This window comes from Pristiophorus japonicus, chromosome 6 (genome assembly GCF_044704955.1).
Source record: "Pristiophorus japonicus isolate sPriJap1 chromosome 6, sPriJap1.hap1, whole genome shotgun sequence".
NCBI classification, from domain to species: Eukaryota; Metazoa; Chordata; class Chondrichthyes; family Pristiophoridae; genus Pristiophorus; species Pristiophorus japonicus.
This window is the reverse complement of record NC_091982.1, coordinates 77,955,606-77,980,619: the sequence shown is the minus strand read 5'-3', so window position 1 is coordinate 77,980,619 and position 25,014 is coordinate 77,955,606. Positions and strand designations below refer to the sequence as shown.

General features: G+C 45.6%; 1 protein-coding gene across 3 annotated transcripts in view; it reads left to right on the top strand.

The window, feature by feature from the left end:
• LOC139265700 (ATP-binding cassette sub-family C member 5-like) overlaps positions 1-25,014 on the top strand; it is a 315,900-nt gene that overhangs the window by 60,920 nt on the left and 229,966 nt on the right. For all 3 annotated transcript variants that reach the window (XR_011593604.1, XR_011593603.1, XM_070882951.1), the window contains exon 4: positions 13,496-13,651. Coding sequence is in view for 1 of the 3 variants with exons in the window: in XM_070882951.1 (XP_070739052.1) it covers positions 13,496-13,651 (156 nt within the window). In the remaining 2 variants the exon portion in view is untranslated. The remainder of the gene's footprint in view (positions 1-13,495; positions 13,652-25,014) is intronic.

Below are 25,014 nucleotides of genomic sequence, written 5' to 3'. Positions count from 1 at the left end.
ATGAATTTCCCTGGGGAAATTGAGCAGTGTGAGCAACCAAGACATCTGTGCTCAGTGTGTTGCAACTGTACGCTACAGGATGAGATATATGCACATTGTATTTAGGAGAAACTCAGTGGTATACAAGTTGAAGGCAGATGCAATGTTAACAGCTATCTGCATGCCTTCTCTAAAACTCCACCTCCTCTTCCAATCATGCAAATGCAGAGGCATACTGGTATGAACTATCCCTTCGAAAAGGAACAGTTCTAGCACATGGATTGTACCTTTAAGATATTAGGTGCACTGAAATATAAATTACCATTTGGGTGAGAAAAATAAGGCAGGGGCTAGCCATAATGGAGATAACATTTCATCCCTTTCCGAGGCAACACCTACTAATAGAGCATGGGCTTTTCTTCCAGTGCTGCGAGCGCTCAGAACCTATAGCATTCTACAGACACATTATGGGATGGTGCTCTAATTTGGGGACATTAATGATCCTGGAATCATAGAAATTTACAGCACAGAAAGAGGCCATTTCACCCATCGAGTAGCTAACAAGAGGCTATCCAGCCTAATCCCACTTTCCAGCTCTAGGTCCACAGCCCTGCAGGTTACAGCAATTCAAGTGCACATACAAGTACTTTCTAAATGTGGTGAGGGTTTCTGACTCTTACCACCCTTTCAGGCAGTGAGTTCCAAACCCTCACAACCCTCTGGGTAAAGAAATTTCCTCTCAAATCCCCTCTAAACCTTCTACCAATTACTTTAAATTTATGCCCCCTCTGCTAAGGGAAATAAGCCCTTTCTATCCACCATATCTAGGCCCCTCATAATTGTAAACACCTCAATGAGGTCTCCCCTCAGCCTCCTCTGTTCCAAGGAAAACAAACCCAGCCTATCCAATCTGTCCTCATAGCTAAGATTCTCCACTCCCGGCAACATCCTCATAAATCTCCTCTGTATCCTCTCCAGTGCACTCCCATCCTTCCTGCAATGTGGTGACCAGAATTGCACGCAGTACTCTAGCTGTGGCCTAACTAGTGTTTTATACAGTTCAAACATAACTCCCCTGTTCTTGTATTCTATGCCTCGGCTACTAAAGGCAAGCATTTTGTATGCCTTCTTAACCACCTTATCTACCTGGCCTGCTACCTTCAGGGATCTGTGGATTCCTTTGTTCCTCTACACTTTTCAGTGTTCTACCATTTAATGTGTATTCCTTTTCCTTGTTAGCCCTCCCCAAATGCATTACCTCACACTTCTCCGGATTGAATTCTATTTGCCACTGTTCTGCCCGCCAGTTGATTGATATCTTCCTGCAGTCTACAGCTTTCTTCTTCATTATCAACCACACAGCCGATTTTAGTATCTGCATACTTCTTAATCATACCCCCTATATTGCGTGCAGCTAGTATGCAAACTGTTCGAGCTGCTATGCTTCTGGAAATTCTTACAATGCGCAGTGCACATTAGGTGTTGAGTTGACCTCAGCACTGGATAATATGGGTTCTGAAGTGGTACAATGCTGTCAGTGCGCAAGTCACATTATAGACCCCAGACTTCTGCTCAACATTAAAATAGCATCAAAATAGGTTATATTTTAAACCAAAATGTACTTGGGTCCTGTTAAGTCCTGACTCTAATGTACTGACTTACACGAGACACATGCTGAAGTCAAGGTCACTCAGGACCTGCACCTTTAATTCCAGCTCTCCAGTGCTGCACTTGCCTGAGACCTCCCTTTATATACCTCAGTGGGACAGGTATGGAGTGTCTCCTACAAGTGCACCCCTGGTGGTAAGGTATGCTTATTGTTACAGGTCATATCCAGTTACAGTCATGTATAGCATGGTAAGATACAGTTATATACAGTAATGTGAGATACATGACAGGTCCTGCCACCCCTGTCTCAGGTAAATAAAGTTGAACAACCAAACTGTCATGTATTCAACTATCATTGTAACCCATTATAAGCAGACCTAAGTTGTACACCTTGAGAACATTGACCAAAAGGGGGTGAACTTGTGGGAGGCACTTCTAACCTGGACTTTCAAGTGTAAAAGGGGAAGCTCTACCCACCTTCATCACTTGAGGTCTTGGTAATAAAGGTAACTGGTCAGAGTGACCTTCTCTCAAGTATGGGCCTCGTGTGCATTTATACTGTACAGTAAGGAAATATCATTGGTGACGAGAAACTGGGATTTAAACCACGCGAGCATGGCCACTAGCAGTACAGAAGAGAGGAACTGTGTTGGTGATGATTGGGACGATTTTATTAAGAGACTACAGCAAAGTTTTGTCACTAAGGAATGGTTGGGACAGGATACGGCTGACAAACGCAGGGTTCATCTCCTGACGGTTTGTGGATCCAGAACATACTCCCTGATGAAGGACCTTCTAGCGCCAGAGAAGCCGGCGGACAAGACGTTCGAAGAGCTCAGTAAGTTGATCAGGGAACACCTTAAACCGGCGAGCAGCATGCACATGGCGAGATACCGGTTTTACAGGCAGCGGCGGCGAGAAGGGCAAAGCGTTCCTGACTTCGTGGCAGATCTCCAGCGACTGGCGAGTCTATGTGTTAGATCTCTTAATTTCCAATGAAATACGAACTCCGATTGTAGTTTTAATGTAACTTTATTCTGGCAGCAGCAACAAGCTTCTGGCTTTAAGCCAGGCCTTTGTCCATCTGAGACCACATGGTCAAAATGGCTGTACTTATACCTGGTTCAATTTACAGACAAGAACTCGCCTCCTTTGACCTTATTGGCTCAATTGATATATTCTTAACCCCGAATTGGCTCACTGTCAAAGGTCCTGAAATGTCAAGTTGATTGATGACTTAATGCAATGTGCTCAGTCACATGTAGACATGGGAGTCTGTGTTTTCTCAACCTGTCTAAATGCAGCCTGTTTGAATTCTCTATCAATCCCCCGTTTGATTCTTTCACAAACTGAATCATAAAACATCCTACAAAATAATTTCATACATGTTAATCGAGTTTCCTTCTAAAATTTGTTGATGAGTTTCGCCACATGTCCGGACTAGTAGCTTCCACACAAATTGACACCAACCCGAGTTCCATCGTGGCCACAATGGAAGTCTGGTTTTAGTAGGTTAATTAACCTTATTCCAATTTAATCCAAATCAATATCTTAATTCAACCAGTAAACAACCTTCCCTTAAGCATAACATACCCCTGTGCCACGTACAGACGGTCTGCTGGGACCTGCAAGGTGTCTCACATGCGGGACAGCAGCTACAGCCGCCTGGTTGCAACAATATTTAGTCAACATAAACAAACAATATAAAAGTAAAATAATTACAACGAATAGAATTAAACCTTCCACCAATGAAGTTCCTATTGAACCTAGCCATTCAGTGGCTCCGCTCCACAAAGTGAATGATGGGGGTTGCTTAAGTTGTTCTACCTCCTTTTAGATATGCTCCGCTAAGTGGGTAATTTCTTCGGAGCTATCTGGGATATATGTGCAACACTCAGTTCCGAGTAGGGCACAAGTACCTCCCTTTTTAGCCAGGCAGTAATCAAGGGCCAGTCTATTCTGTAGGGCTACTGTGCGGATTGCTACCATTTCTGCATTGATTTTAACTCGGGCCTCTGAGGTATCATTGGCTACCCGTTCCACAACGGATGCCATGTTAATGGATTCCCTTGCCAGTCTGGCAGTCCCATACCTGGGGATCAGAATGGCAAAGAACCTCTCTGTTTCTGTGATAGCTCTCTTAGGACGGTGTAAATGTTCCGACAGTGACTCTATATGATACATATAAGGCACAATGTAGGCTAAATAGCAGGATCCCGTCCAATTCTGGGGCAGCCAAGGGTAGGCCTTGTGGCCACACACCCAATAGGTGCCATTATAGACAATGTAGGTTAGCTGTTTCTTTGTCAGCAACATTCCAGGGCCTGTCCAGGCTTTTCCATCTGTTTGATTCAGAATCCCCGTTACGTTAAAAATTCCCACATCGGCCCAGTTTGGACGGTTCCGTGGCTTGATTATATTATAATTCCGGGAGCAGTTACTATAATTCCCTTGCTACCCTATTATTTCCCTTTGGTGCAGAGGGTCGGCTAGTAAGAAGTAGGCCGATGCCTAGAATACCTACAATCAGTACTACAGCAAATTTATACATTTTGGCAAAAAGTAATTGCCCTTATTAGATTTCAGCTTCAGTTACGGGTGTTCATTTAACGTGTGAAGCGTGGATCCAGGCTTTCTTTCCTTGGACTTTAACAGCTGCCTGGGTGGTCAATAACACTTGATAAGGTCCCTCCCACTTGGCACCCAAAGGTTCTTTATGCAACTTTTTCACATACACCCAGACTCCCGGGATGATGTCGTGTCCTCCTTCGGGTGGATTATCCCAAGCTGCCGATACCTGTCGGGAAACAGAACTAATAGCATTGGTTAGGTTCTGACAGTATGATAACAAAGTGTCACTCATTAAGTGAACATCAGCTTTCCTTAAATCGATAGTTCCTGGCAGTGACATGGGTCTTCCTGTTATAATTTCAAATGGGCTTAGACCTGTAGTTCTGTTCGGGGTTGCCCTAATGCTACATAGCACTATTGGTAGTGCCTGGGGCCATGGTGTTCCTTGTTGGTGATATTTGGCAAGCTGTTGTTTCAGAGTTCGATTCATTCGCTCTACTTGTCCTGATGATTGTGGATGATAAGGACAGTGTAAATCCCACGTAATGTTCAGTAACCTACAGTCTTCTTGGCAGACAGCACCTGTGAAGTGTGTTCCCTGATCTGAGTCAATGCTACTCGGGACTCCCCATCGGGGAATATAATTCTTACACAAGACCTTTGCAGTGTGATTGGCTGTGGCTCTTTTAGCTGGGACAGCTTCTACCCATCTAGAGAATCTGTCGACCATGACAAGAATGTTAGTGTATCCTTGGCATGGAGGGAGAGATATATAATCAACCTGTAGATGCAGGAATGGTCCGACAGGGGCAGGGGGCCTCAGTTGGGGCATTACCGTGATGGGTCCAGAATAATTTTTCTGACAGACCACACAGCGGTCTACTACCAGCTGGGCGTGTTTTTTAAATCCCCGACCCCACCAGCTTTTCTGGAACCGTGCCGTCATCTGTTGTGAGGCCAAGTGTCCCCACGAGTGGATCTGTTGGGCGAAAAAAGGCATCAGCGCTTGTGGCGCAACTGGCTTGTCGGTAACTCTTTGTCTCCAGACACCATCTTCACATAGCTTAATTCCTGCCTCAATCCATGTCCGCTTTTCCTCTCGGGAGCACTCGCCTTGCATTGTTTGAAGGTCTCATGTCAGAGTCCTGAGTGCTTTCAATCTGCACATCTGTGTTGGTTCTTCTGGGGGAACGCCCTGTGAGGCGGCATCTTTAGCTGCCTGGTCGGCTAGGGCATTTCCCTGTGCTTCTGTGGTATTTTCCTTGGTATGGGCCTTACACTTCAGGATGGACACTTCCTGAGGTAATTGTATGGCCTCTAGTAAGTCTCGGACTTCTTTTCCATTTCGGATAGGTGTACCAGCAACAATGAGGAATCCTCTTTTCCGCCATAACAGACCAAAGTCGTGAGCGATTCCAAAAGCATAACGCGAATCTGTGTAGACATTAGCTGTCTGTCCTTCTGCTATTCGACATGCTTCTGACAGGGCCCGTAACTCGGCCTGTTGTGCTGACGTTCCTGAGGGTAAACATCCTTTTGCTACTACCTCATCTCAGGTTGTAACTGCCCATCCTGCTTTTCTGGTACCATTGTCAACAAAGGAGGAACCATCTGTAAACAGGATGAGGTCTGGGTTGTGCAGAGGCTCCTCTGCTGCTAAGGCTGCTTCTTCTGTTTCTTTTAAAATCTCCACGCAGTCATGCTCTTCACATTCTCCCCCCTCTTGCTCCCTCGATTCTGACATCGGGAGCATAGTTGTGGGATTAACCGGGGTGGCCCGGACGATATGGAGATTAGGAGCTTCCAAAACTGCTGTCCAGCGGGTCCATCTAGCTGCCGTCACCTGAGACATTCTATTCATAGACAGCAAAGCATGGACGGTGTGGGGACACTTGACAATCAGCTTTTGGTCGAGGACTAGACCTGCAGTGATCATTACCGCTCGACATGTAGCTTCCATGGCTCTTAGGCAACTTTCCCATCCGAGGGCTACCGCAACCAGTTTTGCCGAATAATAGCCAATAGGTCTTTGCCGATCCCCATGCTCTTGTATCAGTATAGCTGTCATATATCCTTCGTTCTCATGGACAAACTGGGTAAATGGCTTACCACTGTCGGGGATTCCCAGAGCCGGTGCCGAACACAAAGCCTTTTTGAAACTCGGGAAGGCCTCTTGCTGTTCCTTAGTGAGGGTGATGGCTTCTTTAGAGGCTCGTTTCCCCTTTAAGATATCATTCAATGGCTGAGCAAGTTGTGTGAAGGAGTCAATCCAATTTCTGTTAAAGTTGCACAATCCCAAAAAAGACCTTAGTTCCTGAATAGTGGTGGGTTTTTTAGCAGTCCGAATGGCTGCAATTTTATCCTGGGTAAGTTCTCCCTTTCCTTGTGAAATCTTTTATCCCAGGTATACAACCTCTTCTTGGGATATTTGTGCTTTGTCGATGCTGGCTTTATGTCCTTTCAGCCAAAGGTGGTCCAGCAAAGCTCGTAAATCTTGTTCATGCTGTTCTTCCGTGTTTGAAGCTCGCAGGATATCGTCTACATATTGGATGACTGTGGATGACAGGGGAGGTAATTCTCGCAAATGGCTTTGTAAAGCCATGTGGAATACTGTAGGGCTGTTGTGGAAATGCTGCGGTAACCGGGTCCAAGTATACTGTTGTCCTTGGACAGTGAAAGCAAACCACTGTCGAACCTCCAGTGTCAGAAGCATCGACCAAAATCCGTTGGCCATATCTATAACCAAGAAATATTTATGTTCCGATTTGAGGACATTAAAAATGGTGGAGGGATCTACGACCAAAGGAGCTTTTTGATCAATACACTGGTTAGCTTTCCTATAATCGACAGTCAAACGCCAAGTCTCATTAGATTTCTGTACCGGCCACACGGGGCTATTGGAGGAGCTATGCGTTTTAATAAGCACCCCTTGTTTCTCCAATTGCTGAATAACCGGTAAGATTCCTGCGATGGCAGTTGGACTGATGGAATACTGTTTAGTGCATGGAGGCTTGGTCCCAGTAAATAACGCAGGCTCCATCTGGAGTCGGCCACAATCGTTCTTTAGCCCATATCGGGTGTTCCTTCAATTCTTCTTTCTTCAAAGTTCTAATTGACCATGTCACCTGACCATCCTCAAAATGCAACGATGAATCTACTTGGATTAGAACGTCCATTCCCAAAAGGGGTTGATCTACTGGGCCTATCCAGACAGGCGTGGTTAGTTCATGTGGACCCAGCCCTATAAGTACCGGTGTTGTCCTTTTAATTTCCATTTTATGGCCCCCAACTCCATAGGCTATACGTGCCCTACCATCCAACGGCAAAAAGTCTCCATATTGTAGGGGTAAGCATGTTAATTCCGCCCCTGTGTCTAAAAGACAGTCCACATCCTTATCGCCCACCCTCACAGTTATATATAGCCCATCTCCCCTCTGTTGTATTAGTGCGAGGAGGGGGGCCAGGGTGGGCTCTAATCGTTTTTTGCTATCCCAAGTAACTCCTTCTGTTGTTGTATTGTCAGTCGCTTAAATGCTTCTATGAGGTCGTTATCTTGTGACAAGCCTGGCTTGTTGGCTGAATTGTATCCCTGGCTGCGTCCTCTTCCCCGGCCACGACCTTGCTGTTTTGCCCTGCACGTCTTGGCCCAGTGACCTTCTTTCCCACAATAATGACATTTTCCAGGTAATTTTCCTAATGACTGTTTATCGGAATCCTGGGATTTCCATCCCATAGCCTGTACAGCTCGGACTTTAGATCCCATATCCCGATCTAATTGGTTACATCGATCCACCAATGCTGCAAAGGTAGTTCCTCCACCTTCCCAGTCCGGTAACACTACCTTAAGCATTTTGGACAGTTCTGGCTTTAGACCTGCCACGAAAGCTGCTTTCAGGGGTCCAAACACTTGTTCGTCCATTTTCTCATCCGTATTATTCATACCCAAATGTTCTAGCCATGTGCATCTAAACCGCTCGTCATACTCCAGGACCTCCTCTGTTCCTTTCTGTTGGCAGGCTGTTTGTGGCGGCAAAATTGTTAGATCTCTTAATTTCCAATGAAATACGAACTCCGATTGCAGTTTTAATGTAACTTTATTCTGGCAGCAGCAACAAGCTTCTGGCTTTAAGCCAAGCCTTTGTCCTTCTGAGACCACATGGTCAAAATGGCTGTACTTATACCTGGTTCAATTTACAGAAAAGAACTCGCCTCCTTTGACCTTATTGGCTCAATTGATATATTCTTAACCCTGAATTGGGGCTCACTGTCAAAGGTCCTGAAATGTCAAGTTGATTGATGACTTAATGCAATGTGCTCAGTAGCATGTAGACATGGGAATCTGTGTTTTCTCAACCTGTCTAAATGCAGCCTGTTTGAATTCTCTATCACTATATAAGTTCCCAGATGCATGCAGAGCGGAGATGCTGCGAGACTTTTTTATTGAGGGCATCGGGCACGCTGGGGTTTTCAGGAAACTGATTGAGACCAAAGACTTGACCTTGGAAGTGGCGGCTCGGATGGCCCAGACATTTACCTCAGGGGAGAAAGAGATCAGAATGATGTATGACAAAAATCTTGGCTCAAATGCGGCAAATGACCAGGGAGTCAACATTGTTAACGCTGCACACAGTTCTCTAGGCAGACAAGGGCAATTGGACATGCCCCAGCATATAGTCGAACCCAAAGGGGTATTTCAGCAGAGACAATGGCTAGCTGAACGGCGATTCATGCCATCGCAATGGACAATGGGGCCATCAACACCTGTTAATGGTGCGCTTAAGGACAGTTACAGGGACAGTCAGAGATGATCAACTGGTAATGGACCTTTTGTTTCCAACAACGGGGCCTCCAGCTCATGCTGGAGGTGTGGAGGCAAACACACAGCCCGAGCTTGCAGGTATCAGCAATACACCTGCAGAAACTGAAACGTCAGCGGTCACTTGGCGCGTATGTGCAGGAAGCTTGCAGCCAGGTTGATGTACGAGGAGTACGGGCCCGATGTAAGCCCTATGAGGCGAAATGAATACTGGGGAAAATCGCTGGAAGCTGAAGTTCAGCGAGTTCATGTGGAGCACATATACAGCTCATATACCAGTACGCCACCGATAATGATGAAAATGCTCCTCAATGGCATCCCAGTATTAATGGAGCTAGACACGGGGCCAGCCAGCTCCTGATGAGTATCAAACAGTTCGAAAGGTTGTGGGTGTCCAAGGCCAGGAGGCCAAAATTATTGCTGATTGACGCACAGTTACGGACATATACAAAGGAGATCATTCCGGTGCTAGGCAGCGCCACGGTAGTCGTGACGCACAAAGATTCGGAGAACAGGTTGCCACTCTGGATTGTCCCGGGGGACGGTCCGCACTACTGGGGAGGAGTTGGCTTGCTGTCATGAACTGGAAATGGGGCACTGTCAATGCAATTTCTTCTATGGAGCGAGTATCATGCTCACAGGTCCTGGACAAATTTGACTCATTATTTCAACCCGGCATCGGCACTTTCATGGGGGCCAAGCCAGTATACCACAAGGCCAGGGCAGTGCCGTACATGATACGGGAAACGATAGAATGTGAATTGGACCGTCTGCTGAGGGAAGGCATCATCTCGCCAGTCGAATTCAGTGACTGGGCGAGCCCAATCATGCCGGTGCTCAAGGCGGATGGGTCGGTCAGGATATGTGGCGATTACAAGGCCACCATCAATGGGGTGTCACTCCAAGACCAGTACCCGCTACCAAGAGCGGGGGACCTCTTTGCGACGCTATCCGGTGGCAAACTTTTTTCAAAATTGGACCTGACCTCAGCTTACATGACTCAGGAGCTGGTGAGTGAGTCGAAGAAGCTGACCACCATCACGACACACAAGGGGTTGCTCAAGTATAACAGATGTCCATTCGGGATTCGTTCGGCCGCCGCGATCTTTCAGCAAAATATGGAAAGCCTCCTCAAGTCGATTCCAAGGATGGTGGTTTTTCAAGACGACATCCTCATCACGGGTCGCAATACTGAAGAACACCTCCACAACCTGGAGGAGGTGCTACGCAGACTGGACCGGGTAGGGCTGCGACTGAAAAAGGCGAAGTGCGTCTTCTTAGCTTCAGAGGTTGAATTCCTGGGGAGGAGGGTAGCAGTGATCAGAACCACTGCGTCCAAAATGGAAGCGATCCAGAGAGCACCCAGACCCCGTAACACGACGGAGCTGCATTTGTTCCTGGGGCTCCTGAACTATTTTGTAACTTTCTTCCCAAATTGAGCACGCTGTTAGAGCCGCTACACGTACTCCTACGCAAAGGTCGCGATTGGGTCTGGGGGGACAGCCAGGAAAGGGCTTTTGATAGAGCACGCAATTTGTTATGCTCCAACAAACTGTTAACGTTATATGACCCATGTAAGAAACTCGTCCTATGGTGTCGGGTGTATGTTGCAGCATATGAATGCCAATGGTCAGTTACAGCCGGTAGCTTATGCCTCCAGAAGTCTGTCGCAGGCAGAAAGGGGCTAGGGATGGTAGAAAAGGAAGTACTAGCATGTGTATATGCAGTAAAAAAAATGCACCAGTACCTGTTTGGCAGGAAATTTGAGCTGGAGACAGATCACAAACTCCTAACGTCCCTTTTGGTCGACAACAAGGCCATAAATGCGAATGCATCGGCCCGCATACAGAGGTGGGCACTTACGTTAGCTGCCTATGACTACACAATTCGGCACAGACCAGGCACTGAAAACTGTGCCGATGCACTCAGCAGGCTCCCACTAGCCACCACTGAGGGGGCAACTGAGCATGATGCTGAGATGGTCATGGCCGTTGAAGCTTTTGAAAGCGGAGGCTCACCTGTGACAGCACGTCAGATTAAAGTCTGGATAAATAAAGACCCGCTACTGTCTTTAGTTAAGAAATGTGTCCTGAATGGGGACTGGACAGTCACGTACGGGGCATGCCCTGAGAAATTTAAACCATTTCACAGGCGCAAGGATGAACTCTCGATTCAGGCCGATTGCCTACTGTGGGGAAACCGAGTAGTCATTCCCCAGAGGGGCAGACAGGTGTTTATCAGAGAACTTCACAAGGAGCACCCGGGCATTGTCATGATGAAAGCAATTGCCAGGTCACACATTTGGTGGCCAGGAATAGATGTAGACCTGGAACTTTGTGTTCGCAGGTGCAACACGTGTGCTCAGCTGGGCAACGCACCCAGGGAAGCCCCCCTTAGCCCCTGGTCCTGGCCTGCCAGGCCATGGTCACGCATCCATGTGGACTACGCAGGTCCTTTCATGGCAAAAATGTTTTTGGTTGTAGTAGACGCCTACTCCAAATGGATTGAGTGTGCTTTTTTAAATTCAAGCACATCCTTTGCCACGGTAGAAAGTCTACGGGCAATGTTCGCCGCCCATGGTCTACCGGATGTCTTGGTCAGCGACAATGGCCTGTGCTTCACAAGCACTGAAATCCAGGACTTCATGGCAGGCAATGGAATCAACCGTGTCAGAATGGCACCGTTCAAGCCGGCCTCAAACGGCCAGGCGGAATGAGCAGTGCAGATAATCAAACAGGGGATGCTCAGAATCCAAGGGGGTTCCCTACAAAGTCGCTTATCATGCCTCCTGTTGGCCAATAGATCCCGACCACACTTGCTCACAGGGGTTCCACCCACAGAGCTGCTAATGAAAAAGACGCCCAAAACCAGGTTATCCCTTATACACCCTATTATGAAAGAAATTATTGAGAGCAGGCGTCAGTCACAATGTGACTACCATGACAGGAATGCGAGGGCGCGATGTATTGATGTCAATGACCCTGTTTTTGTCCTTAATTACGCTGCAGGGCCCAAATGGCTTGCAGGCACTGTGATTGCCAAAGAGGGGAATAGGGTTTTGGTAGTTAACCTTACCAGTGGACAAATCTGCCGCAAACACGTGGATCAAACTAAAAGGAGGTTCAGCAACCCCATAGAAGAAGCAGAGGAAGAACACGACATAGAGTTTACTCCACCACAGGTGACCGAACACCGGAACCAAGTGGAGGAGAGCCCAGTCACTGTCGGCAGTCCGGACAGGCCTGAGGCACCACAAACAGCAGACACTCAGGCCAGCGCCCAACAACCAGAGCTCTGCAAGGGAGCGTAAACCACCAGAGAAACTTAACCTGCGATCCCAATAAGACTTTGTGGGGGAGGTGATGTCATGTAATCAACTATCATTGTAACCCATGTATAAGCTGACTTAAGTTGTACACCTTGAGAACATTGACCACAAGGGGGTGAACTTGTGGGAGACACTCCTAACCTGGATTTTCAGGTATAAAAGGGGAAGCTCCATCCACCTTCATCACTTGAGGTCTTGGTAATAAAGATAACTGGTCACAGAGTGACCTTTTCTCAAGTATGGGCCTCGTGTGCATTTACACTGTATAGTAAGGACATATCAGAAACAAAGAATTTTCACTTTTTTTCAACAATTCATCATCGTGCTGATGGTGAGGTAAATTATTTTCAAAACTCAAAGAAACTTTTGGTCTGTTCAATTAGGTACTTTCCTTGACTGCCCTTTGGAAAAATGAAGACAGGCTCTTGCCCTTTCCATGGCAACATGTATCTTCATTCAATCTCTATATTCTCAGGTCAACAACGATAGCCTCCGTTTTTATACAGCACCTTTTAACATAGTAAAATGTTACATGGAGCTTCATTGAGATATTAATGGACGCTATGGTAAGGAGTTGGGTCAGAAGAGAGTTGAAGATGTGCTCAGTGGGTCTTATGGAGACGATGAGCTTAATGAGGGAAGGAGGGAGAAACTGCAGGGTGGTGAGGTCAGGAGTGTGATATGGAGAAGCTAACAGGAGCCAGGGCAGCAGTGGAGAAAGATGGAGGAGGCTGAGCATGTCATCTCAATCTTTGAAAAGTCCATTCGCACTTGATGTTGGAGATAAGGGGTCAAAGGAGGAATTTGTTATTGACGCATGGTATATGGAATTGTTCTGATTTACCTTATTGGGTATTGCATATGCAAACAAAATTTCAACTTTTTATAAAGTTGGTGCCCATTTTTAAATACTATTGCTGGTGCTCAACTTGTTCCCTTCAATTCAGCACAACATAAAAGGCTTCCTAAGAACACATTCCTGCTGGAATATTACATTTAAGTGCAACATTCCTATACTATTGAATAGTATCAATTAAACATGGGACCAATATATACTAACACTACAGTGAACAAAATATCTTAATCATAATTTATATATTATCATCCAGATAAAAAGCTTTACTTGTATGGCTAGTGTCAAATTGTTAAGACACTTTCAGCTGATAGTTTAAAAAGGTACCTTTTTCTTTCAGGCACAAGCATCCAATTGACAATTCAGGCCTGTTCTCTTTTATGACCCTGAACTGGCTTTCTCCTCTAGCATGGAAGGCCTACAAGTATTCACGGCTGGAAATGACTGATCTCTGGAACTTGTCCTGCAATGAATCCTCTGAAGTAAATTCTCGACGGTAAGTGTGCCTGGAATTGCTTTGGTTGCTGCATTTTGTCATGCCATCTCAGTAAACTCTATATAGAGATCATCAGAGAAACAAGATCTATCCTGCTGTTTGTGTATAATTTTCAAAGCTGACTTTTGTATTAATTTAATAAGGTTCACAGGTGTTCATCTACTATAATAGTATGTATAGTATGAGGTCTTGGAATACAGTCACCTTGTGTTATGGTACTGGAATAGCAATCCAGAGGTTGAGTGCACAAATCCCACTACTTGTCTCTCTGATGAAACAAGGTATTGGTTATGACAAGACCATGTTATAAGCATTTCGTCAGGAGGAGGGTACCGTTGGAGTTGTTTTTTCCTACTCACTCTCTGTCAATCACACCTACCCAGAGGTCTGTGTCTTTTCCAACTCTGGCGTTAAATTCGCCAAGGAGGATCAGCTTGTCGCCCGTTGGGACTTGGGACAGGGATTATTCAAGGCTCGAGTAGAATTCCTCTTTGGTCTCATCAGTGTTGGGGCGTACGCATTAATGACCATAGTGTACTGGTTCCGGGCTAGGGTGAGCCGAAGGGTCATTCGTTTATCCCGCAAGGGAAGTCTCTGAGACGCCCAACTAGCTCAGAGTTGCTGTAATCGTGACCATCTTCAAGAAAGGTGACAAGTCCAATTGCAGTAATTAGAGGAGTTTCTCTGCTGTCTGCCACAGGGAAAGTCATTGTAAGAATCCTCCTCAGTCGCCTTCTCCCAGTGGCTAAAGAATTCCTCCCAGAGCCACAATGCGGATTCCGCCCACAATGGGGTACAATGGACATGATCTTCACCGCGCGTCAAATTCAAGAGAAATTCAGGAAGCAGCATCTCTGTATATGGCCTTCTTTGACCTCACAAAGGCCTTTGGCACTGTCAACCATGAGGGATTATGGAGTGTCCTCCTCAAATTCGGCTGCCCTCAAAAGTTTGTCACCATCCTCCGCCTGCTTCACCATGACATGCAAGCTGTAATCCTGACCAACGGATCCACCACAGACCCAATACACGTGCAGACTGGGATAAAGCAAGACTGTCATCTCACCAATGCTCTTCTCTATCTTCCTTGCTACAATGCTCCATCTCACCCTCAATAAGCTCCCCGCTGGAGTGGAGCTAATCTATAGAACAAACGGGAAATTGTTCAGCCTCTGTTGCCTCAAGACCAGCTCCAAGGTCGTCCCATTCTCTGTCATTGAATTACAGCATGCAGATGACGCTTGTGTCTGCGCACACTCAGGTTCGCAAGCAAGTCCCAGGTGGGCAGAGGAAACACTTCAAGGACACCCTCAAAGCCTCCTTGAAGAAGTGCAACATCCCCACCGCCACCTGGGAGTCCTTGGCCCAAGACCGGTTAAAGTGGAGGAGAAGCATCTGGGAAGGCGGCGAACATCTCAGGTTGTCGAGCGCTCCTTCCGCTCTTTGCGCTTGGCCTCCGCTTGCTCCCGGCGAAGAGACTCGAGATATTCGGCGCCTTCCCAGATGCTTCTCCCCTACTTTGAGCGGTCTTGGGCCAGAGATTCCCAGGTGTCGGTGGGGATGTTGCACTTTTTTAAGGAGGCTTTGAGGGTGTCCTTGAAGCGTTTCCTCTGTCCACCTGGGGCTCGCTTGCCGTATCGCAGCTTTGAGTAGAGCGCTTGTTTTGGGAATCTCCTATCGGGCATACGGATGATGTGGCCCGTCCATTGGAGCTGATCGAGCATGGTCAATGTTTGATGCTGGGGATGTTGGCCTGAGCAAGTACACTGACATTGGTGTGTCTATCCTGCCAATGGATTTGCAGGATCTTGTGGAGGCAGCGTTGATGCTACTTCTCCAGTGCTTTGAGATGCCTGCTGTACATAGTCCATGTCTCTGAAGCATATAGGAGGGTGGGTATCACTTGGTGTCAGATTTGAGGTCCTGGTCTTCAAACACTCTCTTCCTCAGGTGACCGAAGACTGCATTGGCACACTGAAGGCTGTGTTGGACTTCGTCATTAACGTCTTCCCTTGTTGACAGTAGACTCCCGAGGTATGGAAATTGGTCCATCTTGTCCAGGGCTTCGTCGTGGATCTTGATAATCGGGGGGCAGTACTGTGTGGAGGGGGCAGGTTAGTACAGCACCTTTGTCTTACGAATGTTTAGTGTAAGGCCCATGCTCTCATATGCTTCTGTGAAGGTGTTGACGATGGTTTGGAGTTCGGCCTCCGAGTGTGCGCAGACGCAAGCGTTGTCTGCGTACTGTAATTCAATGTCAGAGGATGAGACGACCTTGGATCTGGACTGGAGGCAACGGAGGTTGAACAGTTTCCCATTTGTCCTGTAGATTAGCTCCACTCCAGCAGGGAGCTTACTGAGGGTGAGATGGAGCATTGCAGCAAGGAAGATCGAGAAGAGCGTTGGTGAGATGACATAGCCCTGCTTGACCCCACATGATGCGGTTGACGCCTAATGTCCTCAGGGCAACAAAGGATTGATAATTTTTTTTAAATTACTTTGAAGTAGATCAATGTTTATTAACACTTTTATGGCTACCATAGCAATTTGTATATGTACAAGAATCTCCTCACACCAAAAGATGAGATATGACTTGTAATACTTATTGGACCATTGCTAATATCATTCTGTAATTGCCCAACAAAAGGTGCTTGAGAATAGTAATGACTTGTCTGTTTCAACAATTCTTCCTCTGTTTTCTCCCCTTCATCAATGGCTAGTCTGACATTAGACCTGGATTTACAATCCACATCTTCTTGTTGCATTGCGTGTCAGAATACTGGATTTCGGTATCCCTACAAATATATCAAACAACCAGACAAATTCTTAAGTTCCTCACCTTAACTTATCAATAAAAGAACCATCTCGGTTTTATTTCCTAGTTTAAGTCAAGGAGTGACTATGCCGAAGTTTGGTTTGCCGAACTGTCTTGCATCATCTAATTCAGATTGAATTCAAGTTCACCTCACCAACCATCAATTCGGATACCCACAAGCTATTGAGTGAATGAATGATGAACCCTTTGCTACCAAATTATTAAAGAAGAAATTGCATGACAAGTCATGCACCAACAACTATTTATTAACCACAAAATTACAATTATCATTATTTAAATTTATACAATGAGTATACAAACCATTAATAGATAGCAATCATTATAGGCAGGGTTCCCTAGCGACTGGAATAACAATTATTAGAGATTACTTAACCAGTTGAATAACAGGTTGTAAAGTCAGCTCAATGTAACACTAATTCAGCATTAACTGGATTGCTGAATCTCAAACATTGGTTGAGATCAGTATTTGAGACTACTCCAGGAGTAAACTCCTTAGATACTTAATAGCATTAGCTGGCCAGTCTATTGAATAGATTGGAGTCTATGTGCATGTGGTTATCAATATTAAGAGCGTATACTATTTTGTCCTTATGAGCAGCATGGTTGAGTTGATTTTCCTTCTCGGGGATAGTAGGGTCATTTGCTCAACTTGTATTCTGTGTTTCAGCTGAATCCGCTTTATACACGACTGATGGTATCTGAGCTAGCTGGCTTTCTTGATCTCACTTGACTTGTACAGTTAAGTGACACACTTAGCTCTGCCTGTAATTGACTTATATAACCTCTTACTCTCTGTCCTGAATATACTTTGTACTTGTGAAAGTACCCGTATACGTCTGCTGCATAAAGATTACTATAGAAGAAGATAAAGAATATTCTAAATACAAAGAGAAATGACACCCAAGAAAGAAAAAGATTCTGCTGAGAGGTGTGCCAAGCACCCACTTATATACCGTAACTTCAAAGTGAACCCCCTTTCTATTCAATTGACCAAAATTGGTGACATGAAGGATTCAACTCTTTTGGCATCAATCACTACTAACAGTCATGTAAAGTTTCTTTAAGACGTCAAAGTTAATGAAGCACAGATGCCTATGCATACCACGTTCTATTTTTTACTCCCTAACTTTTCAATTTTCCTTTAAGAAAGCATCCTCACAGGATTAGATAGAGCCTGACATTGTTATGCCCCACTAACAAGCTGTTCTTGAGCTCAGTACTTAATGCTAGTTGCCTTATTACTGGTAAAGAATGTTTGTTCAAATAAACATCTTCAGGGTTTCATTTAATTTTGTTTTCCCAGCATTCATTTTAACTATTGTGTGGCCACTTTTACTAAAACTCCATTTTGAGAATACAACTCATGCAATTTACAGGAGATTATATGCCCTTCTTTACTATGTGCCAAGATAAACTCAATCACATTTGGGACATGTTGTACAGAGTACATACCATTTCATACATAACAGTCCTGGGGTATATGTAAATTAATGCTGAACCATTCCTCTAAAATGAGTAACATAGTTGGTATGGTTATACCAGCTACAAAGGTGGAATAATTAATCTCTTCTGACCTGTAATTAGAATATTAGTAAAATCACGAAATGTAATAAAATTGATTGAGATCCTTCTCAATTGGTTATCTTTCCTTCTTTTGCAGCCTGTTCCTTGTCCACGTTACTTCTAACATCACAGTATTGATTATTTGAGCCGTTAGAAGCTTTAGTTTAAAACATTGTCAACTATTTATAGTGAGACCAATAATTAGATACATGTCCTCCATCAAATCAGATTAGGGAGTCTGGTAACATTTTCTTGCCTATTCTGTTTTGCGATAAGACTCAACATTTACTGAACTATGCCTCTGCCAAATTCTCTTAAAAAAAGTCTGTCCACGGTTTATTGTGGAACTTAGCAGCTAGTTAATTTTCCTTGATTAACTCTCTGACTTGTTCACACATCTTTACTGTGGGAAATTACATTGGGAATCTCAGCTATTTATTCAAAATCAATACTTAGTAAAACAGTTAATTCAGGGAACATGTCTAAAGTGTCCTAAACTGCAGTGCTAACTGTACACATCAGTCTTTCAGCAGTCTTGGGTAAAAAGCTTTAAGATTAACTGGTAGCATCTCCCTTTCAGGGTGCACACTCACTAATGGCATGATTTACCAGTTTCCTTATATAGAGAATTTCCTTTTACAGCTTATTCCATGTTAGTTGATCTCATCATCAGGATACCAATTGCTCTGGAAACAAAGATAAGCTAAGCACATCCTTTAACACTCACAGTAAGTTGTGATTCTTTTGATTCCTAATTAAATCCTCTATTTATAAATTTCCTGAATATAATTAGTCTGCCATTATTCAGATTCTGTACCACAGAAGGATGCAGCTGAATACGGTGACCATTATTCAAGATGGCCTTTCATTGGTTAAGACATAATTGGGCCGACATTATCATTCCCATTTGAGTCTGAATTTTAATTAAAGATTTCCAGATTAATTCCATGAATGTGATATGCATCACTTGGTTTCTCATCAATATCTCCTTTCAAAACTTCTCATTTTTAAGTCTTAGGGATAGTTTGGCTCAGCAGCACTTCCGGTTTGAGCAGAGCCCTTGCTGTCTGAACCTTCCTTTAATTCTCCAGAAGAGAATGTTCTCTACATTAGGGCTGAGAAGCTTTCATTTTACATATATGAATGATTTTTGTCATTTGCTCATTTAATCACAGTTATCAAGTCACGCATATATAATTCAGGCTGTCTTCCAACTCTCTCTATCCACGTTTATAGCAAATTACAATTTATATGGGCAGATCCATACCTCCAATGATCAGAAGCATACATCCTTATGCATGCTGTAAATGGGAATAGCATGCCACAGGATTAAAACAAATCATTTTACTTAATCATTTGGATCTAAATTTGCATAGGCTTCTCAACATACGTTCTCTCTCTTTTAAAAAAAAAAGCAGAAACTGTTATCTACAAGGTTTCTGATTATACAGATGCAATTGGAATACAGAATAATGATGAGCAATACAAAAGCTTACATTATTACTTCAAACTGTCCCAAAAATAAGAAAGTAACCAAGTTTCTAGAGAACCTTTTAACTGACTATTTGGAGATCATAATGTAACACTTCTACTATGCTGCAAATAGCGCAGTTAGCACGGCTGGAAGGCCAGGGAAACCAATAGCCCTTATGCTACTTAAACCAGGCTTTAACAATCAACTATACCTTTCAGATGGGTGATGTTTTGAACTAGAGTCTTCTTTATCTGCTTAATTACCAGATCAATCACTTACCTATAGATAGCTTAATGTGTATATCAAATAACCTGGTCTTGAAAACCAATAACTTGGTACTGATCAGAGAATACAGGCATGCTGTGTTCAACATTTCAAAAATCTGACTCAATTGATGATGCAATCAAGATATGATGGCCTTCCTTCAGGATACTGGCTGGCCATAGAGAGCCCCCACACAAGTGTGTATATCCTACAAGTGTATAATGGAGGGAGCAGCGTGCGGCAGCCCGGCCCGGAAATCGGCGCGGTGTCAGCCTGCAAGACCATCAGCAGGCCGGGGCCATTGGAGGGAGAAGTGTGCAGGGGCATACCATTGCAGGGAGCAGCTGCAGGAGGGCGACGGCTACGAAGCCAGGTTGCTGATTGCAGTGTGGGCAGGCACAGCAGGAGGGGCGAAGGAGCTGCAAGTGTCCATAGAGGGAAGTGACCGGGGCCCAGGAGAGGCGTGAATCTGGGGCCCATCAGAGGCGAGGGCCCAGGGGCAGCACGGGCCAGCCCACACTGCGATATGTGTGCACGCTCGGTCTGTGCAGCAGAGCAGGTCTCCAGTTAGTCTTGGGTAATCCTTGCCACTGGACCAAGACCTAGCTCTGTCAATCCCTTGTGGTGGCTGGTGTGCAACGGCCACCACACGTTAAAAAATCCAAGCACAGGCATCTTCCACCCTTCACGATGTAGTTCGGGATCTGGAATATTAGGTTCTTTATTGAACCACCTGCGAACTCATCCCTTTTTGGCGTGGAAGCAAGTCATGCTCGCTTCAAGGGACTGCCTATGATGATGTATATATCCCTAGACTGAACTTGCTGTACCCCAGGCAAAGACAACAAAAGTCCTTTTAGAAAAAAGTTGACTGATTCACAATATATTAGCCCATCTAAAATTTAATGTGAAAAAGATATAGGGGCAGAAATTAAGTATGCATTGCGCCCATTGTTCGGGCATAAAACAGGTGCAAATTGTACCAATTTAGCAGTGGGACAGCCTGTGCTCAATCTGCAGGCATTGGTCCCGCTGCTAAATTTGTGAAGACAATTTTTTAGGCAGCCCGGGTGGATGCCTAAAACAGGGGTGAGGTCTTTTAAATATGTTAATGAGGGGCCTAACACCTGTTGAAGGTCCCTCTACAAATCTGGTTCCTGATGAGCGGGGAAGGCATCGAGCCTGCCCCGATCAGGTTCTTCAGCAGCCACTATGGCTGCCAAATCCAGGTCAGTTTAAAAATAATTCAAACTTTTTAAAAGCCTTTCTATGCTATCAGCGGGACTCCACAATCCTGACAATCACCGCGCCCACCTATCCCCCCGCCCCCCATTGACGTAGATGAGGCCGAAGACCCAATTTTGGGCCGCACTTGGACCTCTCTGTTTGCACACATGTTCTTGCACAATGCCGTGTCTGGGCTCAGACTAATTTCTATCCCATAGATATTTTAAACTTTGAAGTAAGGTGGAGCTGTGCACCTGTCAAACATCATAGAGCCACATGTTGGCTGGAGTGAGAAATTGAAATACTGGTAGCGTAGTTCTCTTGGACTGAGACAGAATAGAAGCTTTATTTTGGAGGTTCTGGAGTGGTACTTTGAAGTGCTTTGCTGCTGACACTGGGTGCCTATAATAGGAAACATCCAAGCATCAACATTCCCTGAGCACAAAATTATCGCCCGTCCCACAAAAAAATGTACAGAAGTTAAAGTACTAGGATTTTGCGAGATAATAATTCTGTTTGCCAGCACTAGTCCCAAACTGGTGAGTATAAGATGGCCTGTTTCGATGTCGAGCTTATTATGTATACAAGAACTCCACGAGGCTGAGTACTGTGAGCTAAACTTAGTGTGACCTTAATCTTCTTTATTACAACTCCAGAGTGCCTAAATAACATGGCAGCCAACTTTTATACCGGCCCTGCACGTGTGTGCAGATAGACTATTAGGACTCTAACAGTCGCGCCCTCTGGTGGCAAGTATTAAATAGTTGCATACACAACATTACTCCCCCCCCACCCCCCCCCCCCCCCTCAAAGTCTTCGGTACAAGTTGAGGCGATCGGGAGTCCTTCGCTCCCTGGTTGATCGTCTAAGTTCAAACTCTGGCGTGTGTGAGTTGGTCAGACCATTGCTGCACTGCACTGCGGCTGGTCTGAACGGACTGTCAGGAACTGTGGGTTCATCCTCGTGATTGACAGTGAGGTCGATTGCTGGTTGGGTGTGTGTTGGTGGACTGTCGATGATGATGTCCTCTTCAAGTCGTTCCTGGTTGTCAGCAAATCGCAATTTGGTCTGATCTAAATGCTTTCTGCACGTTTGGTCATTTAACAGTTTGATTATAAACACTCTATTCCCTTCCTTGGCCAAAACAGTGCCAGCAACCTACTTGGGACCATGACCGTAATTCAGGACAAATACAGGGTCGTTAACATCAATGTCACGTGAAACAGCCGTGGTACATGTTCTGCCAGTGTCACCGGGTTTCCACGTGATTATTAAGATCCGGTGGACAACCAGGCTCTCTTCATTAACAATTCTGCCGAGGGAGCCCCGTTGAGTGAGTGGGGTCACATCCGGTAACTGAGCAGAATGCGAGACAAGCGGGTCTGCAGGGAGCCGTCCGTCACACGTTTCATGCTCTGCTTGATTGTTTGGACTGCCCGCTCTGCTTGACCATTAAACACAGGCTTAAACGGAGCAGACCTGACATGCTTGATGCCATTATGGGGCATAAACTCGTTGAATTCCGAGCTGGTGAAACACGGTCCATTGTTGCTGACAAGGATGTTGGGCAAGCCATGGGTGGCGAACATGACCCGGAGGCTTTCAATGGCGGCTGTGGACGTGCTGGATGACATGATTACGCATTCAATCCATTTAGAGTAAGTGTCCACTACTACTAAAAATATCTTTCCTAGAAAGGGCCGGCACAATCTACGTGGATCTTGGACCATGGTTTGGAAGGCTATGATCACAGACTCAGTGGAGCCTCCCTTGGCGCATTGCTCAGTTGCGAGCAACTGTTGCACTGATGCATGCATGACTCCAAGTCCGAGTCAATGCTGGGCCACCAAACATGCGACCTGGCAATTGCCTTCATCATGACAATGCCTGGGTGGATATTGTGTAGGTCATGTATAAACGTTTCTGTTATGTATGAATAAAGACTCTGACTGGATACTGTGAGCTCAAAGTGAAGTGTGACCGTAGTCTTTTATTGCAGGTCACCAGAGTGCCTCTCCAGCCTGTGAGGCCTCCTTAAGTACCTGTGCTCCCAAAGGATTTTGGGATCCCTTAGGATTCCAGGGGGTGAGCCTTCTAGTGGCTATACAGGTTTACATATATAACAACACTCCCCCCTCTTCCCCCCCCCCCCCCCAAGTCAACAATGTGACTATTTACAAGGTGAGTCGATCTGGGGCCTTTCTTTCCCTGGTTGATCATCTCGGTGTGAATGCTGGTTTTGGTAAATTGTTTTTTGGGCCCTCGCTGGGCTGCTGTACAGCTGGCCTTGCTGGGCTGCCTGGTGTGGTGAGTCCTACTGGGCTGCTGGGGGTGATGGGTTCTGCTTCGTGGCCAATCACGGTGTCGGTTGCCACTGGTGTGTATGTTGGGGGGTCAAAGAAGGTAGGGTCCAAAGTGGGTTGCTCAGGATAGTCCATGAATCTGAGTTTGATTTGGTCCAAGTGCTTCCAGTGAATGAGTCCATTTGAAAGTTTGACCCGAAACACCCTGTTCCCCTCTTTGGCCACAATAATGCCGGGAAGCAATTTGGGACCTTGTCCATAGTTCAACACAAATACAGGATAATTGATTTCAATTTCGCATGACATATTTGCGCTATCATGATATGTACTTTGTTGAAGCCGCCTGCTCTCTACCTGTTCATGTAGATCAGGGTGAACTAACGAGAGCCTTGTCTTAAGTGCCCTTTTCATGAGCAGTTCAGCGGATGGAATCCCAGTGAGCGAGTGGGGTCTCCTGCGGTAGCTAAGCAGGACTCGGGATTGGCGAGTCTGCAGTGAGCCTTCAGTTACCCTCTTCAAGCCCTGCTTGATTGTTTGCACTGCTCTCTCTGCCTGACCATTGGATGCTGGTTTGAACGGTAACATTTTGATACCGATACGGGTCATGAACTCTTTGAACTCGGCACTGGTGAAACATGGCCCGTTGTCGCTCACAAGGACACCAGGCAGTCCGTGCGTGGCAAACATGGCCCGCAGGCTTTCAGTGGTGACAGTAGACGTGCTTGCCGACATTATCTCACATTCAATCCATTTGGAGTACACATCTAAAACCACAAGGAACATTTTAGCCAAAAACGGATCTGCAGTCGACATGGACCTTGGACCACGGTTTGGAGAGCCAAGACCATAAACTTAGTGGCGCCTTCCTGGGTGCATTGCTTAACTGCGAGCATGTGTTACATCTGTGCACGCAGGACTCTTAAGTCCGCATTGATACCGGGCCACCACACATGGGATCTGGCTATCGCTTTCATCATTACGATGCCTAAGTGAGTACTGTGGAGGTCATTGATGAAAGTGTCCCTGCCCTTCTTGGGGACCACTACCCGACTACCCCACAGAAGACAGTCTGCCTGTATAGCCATTTCATCTTTGCACCGCTAGTACGGCTTTATCTCTTCCTGCATTTCCACTGGGACACTGGACCAGCTCCCGTGAAGCACACAATTTTTTACTAAGGACAGTAAGGGGTCCTGGCTCGCCCAGGTTCTAATCTATCTGGCTGTGACGGGTGATTGCTCACTCGAATGCTTCCATAACCATGACTAAATCTGCGGGCTGTGCACTTTCCACCCCCGTGGTGGGCAATGGCAGCCTACTGAGAGCATCGGCACAGTTTTCTGTGCCTGGCCTGTGGCGGATGGCGTAGTTGTATGCGGACAACTTGAACGCCCATCTCTGGATGCGGGCCGAAGCATTCGTATTTATCCCCTTACTTTCGGAAAATAGGGATATTAATGGCTTATCCAATTCAAATTTGAGCCCAAACAGATATTGATGCATTTTCTTTACCCCATAAACACACGCTAACGCTTCTTTTTCAATCATGCTGTAGGCTCTCTTAGCCTTAGACAGACTTCTGGATGCATAAGCAACCGGTTGCAATTTCCCAGATTCATTAGCTTGTTGCAATACACACCTGAAGTTATACGATGACGCATCACATGCTAGTACCAAGTGCTTACATGGATCATAC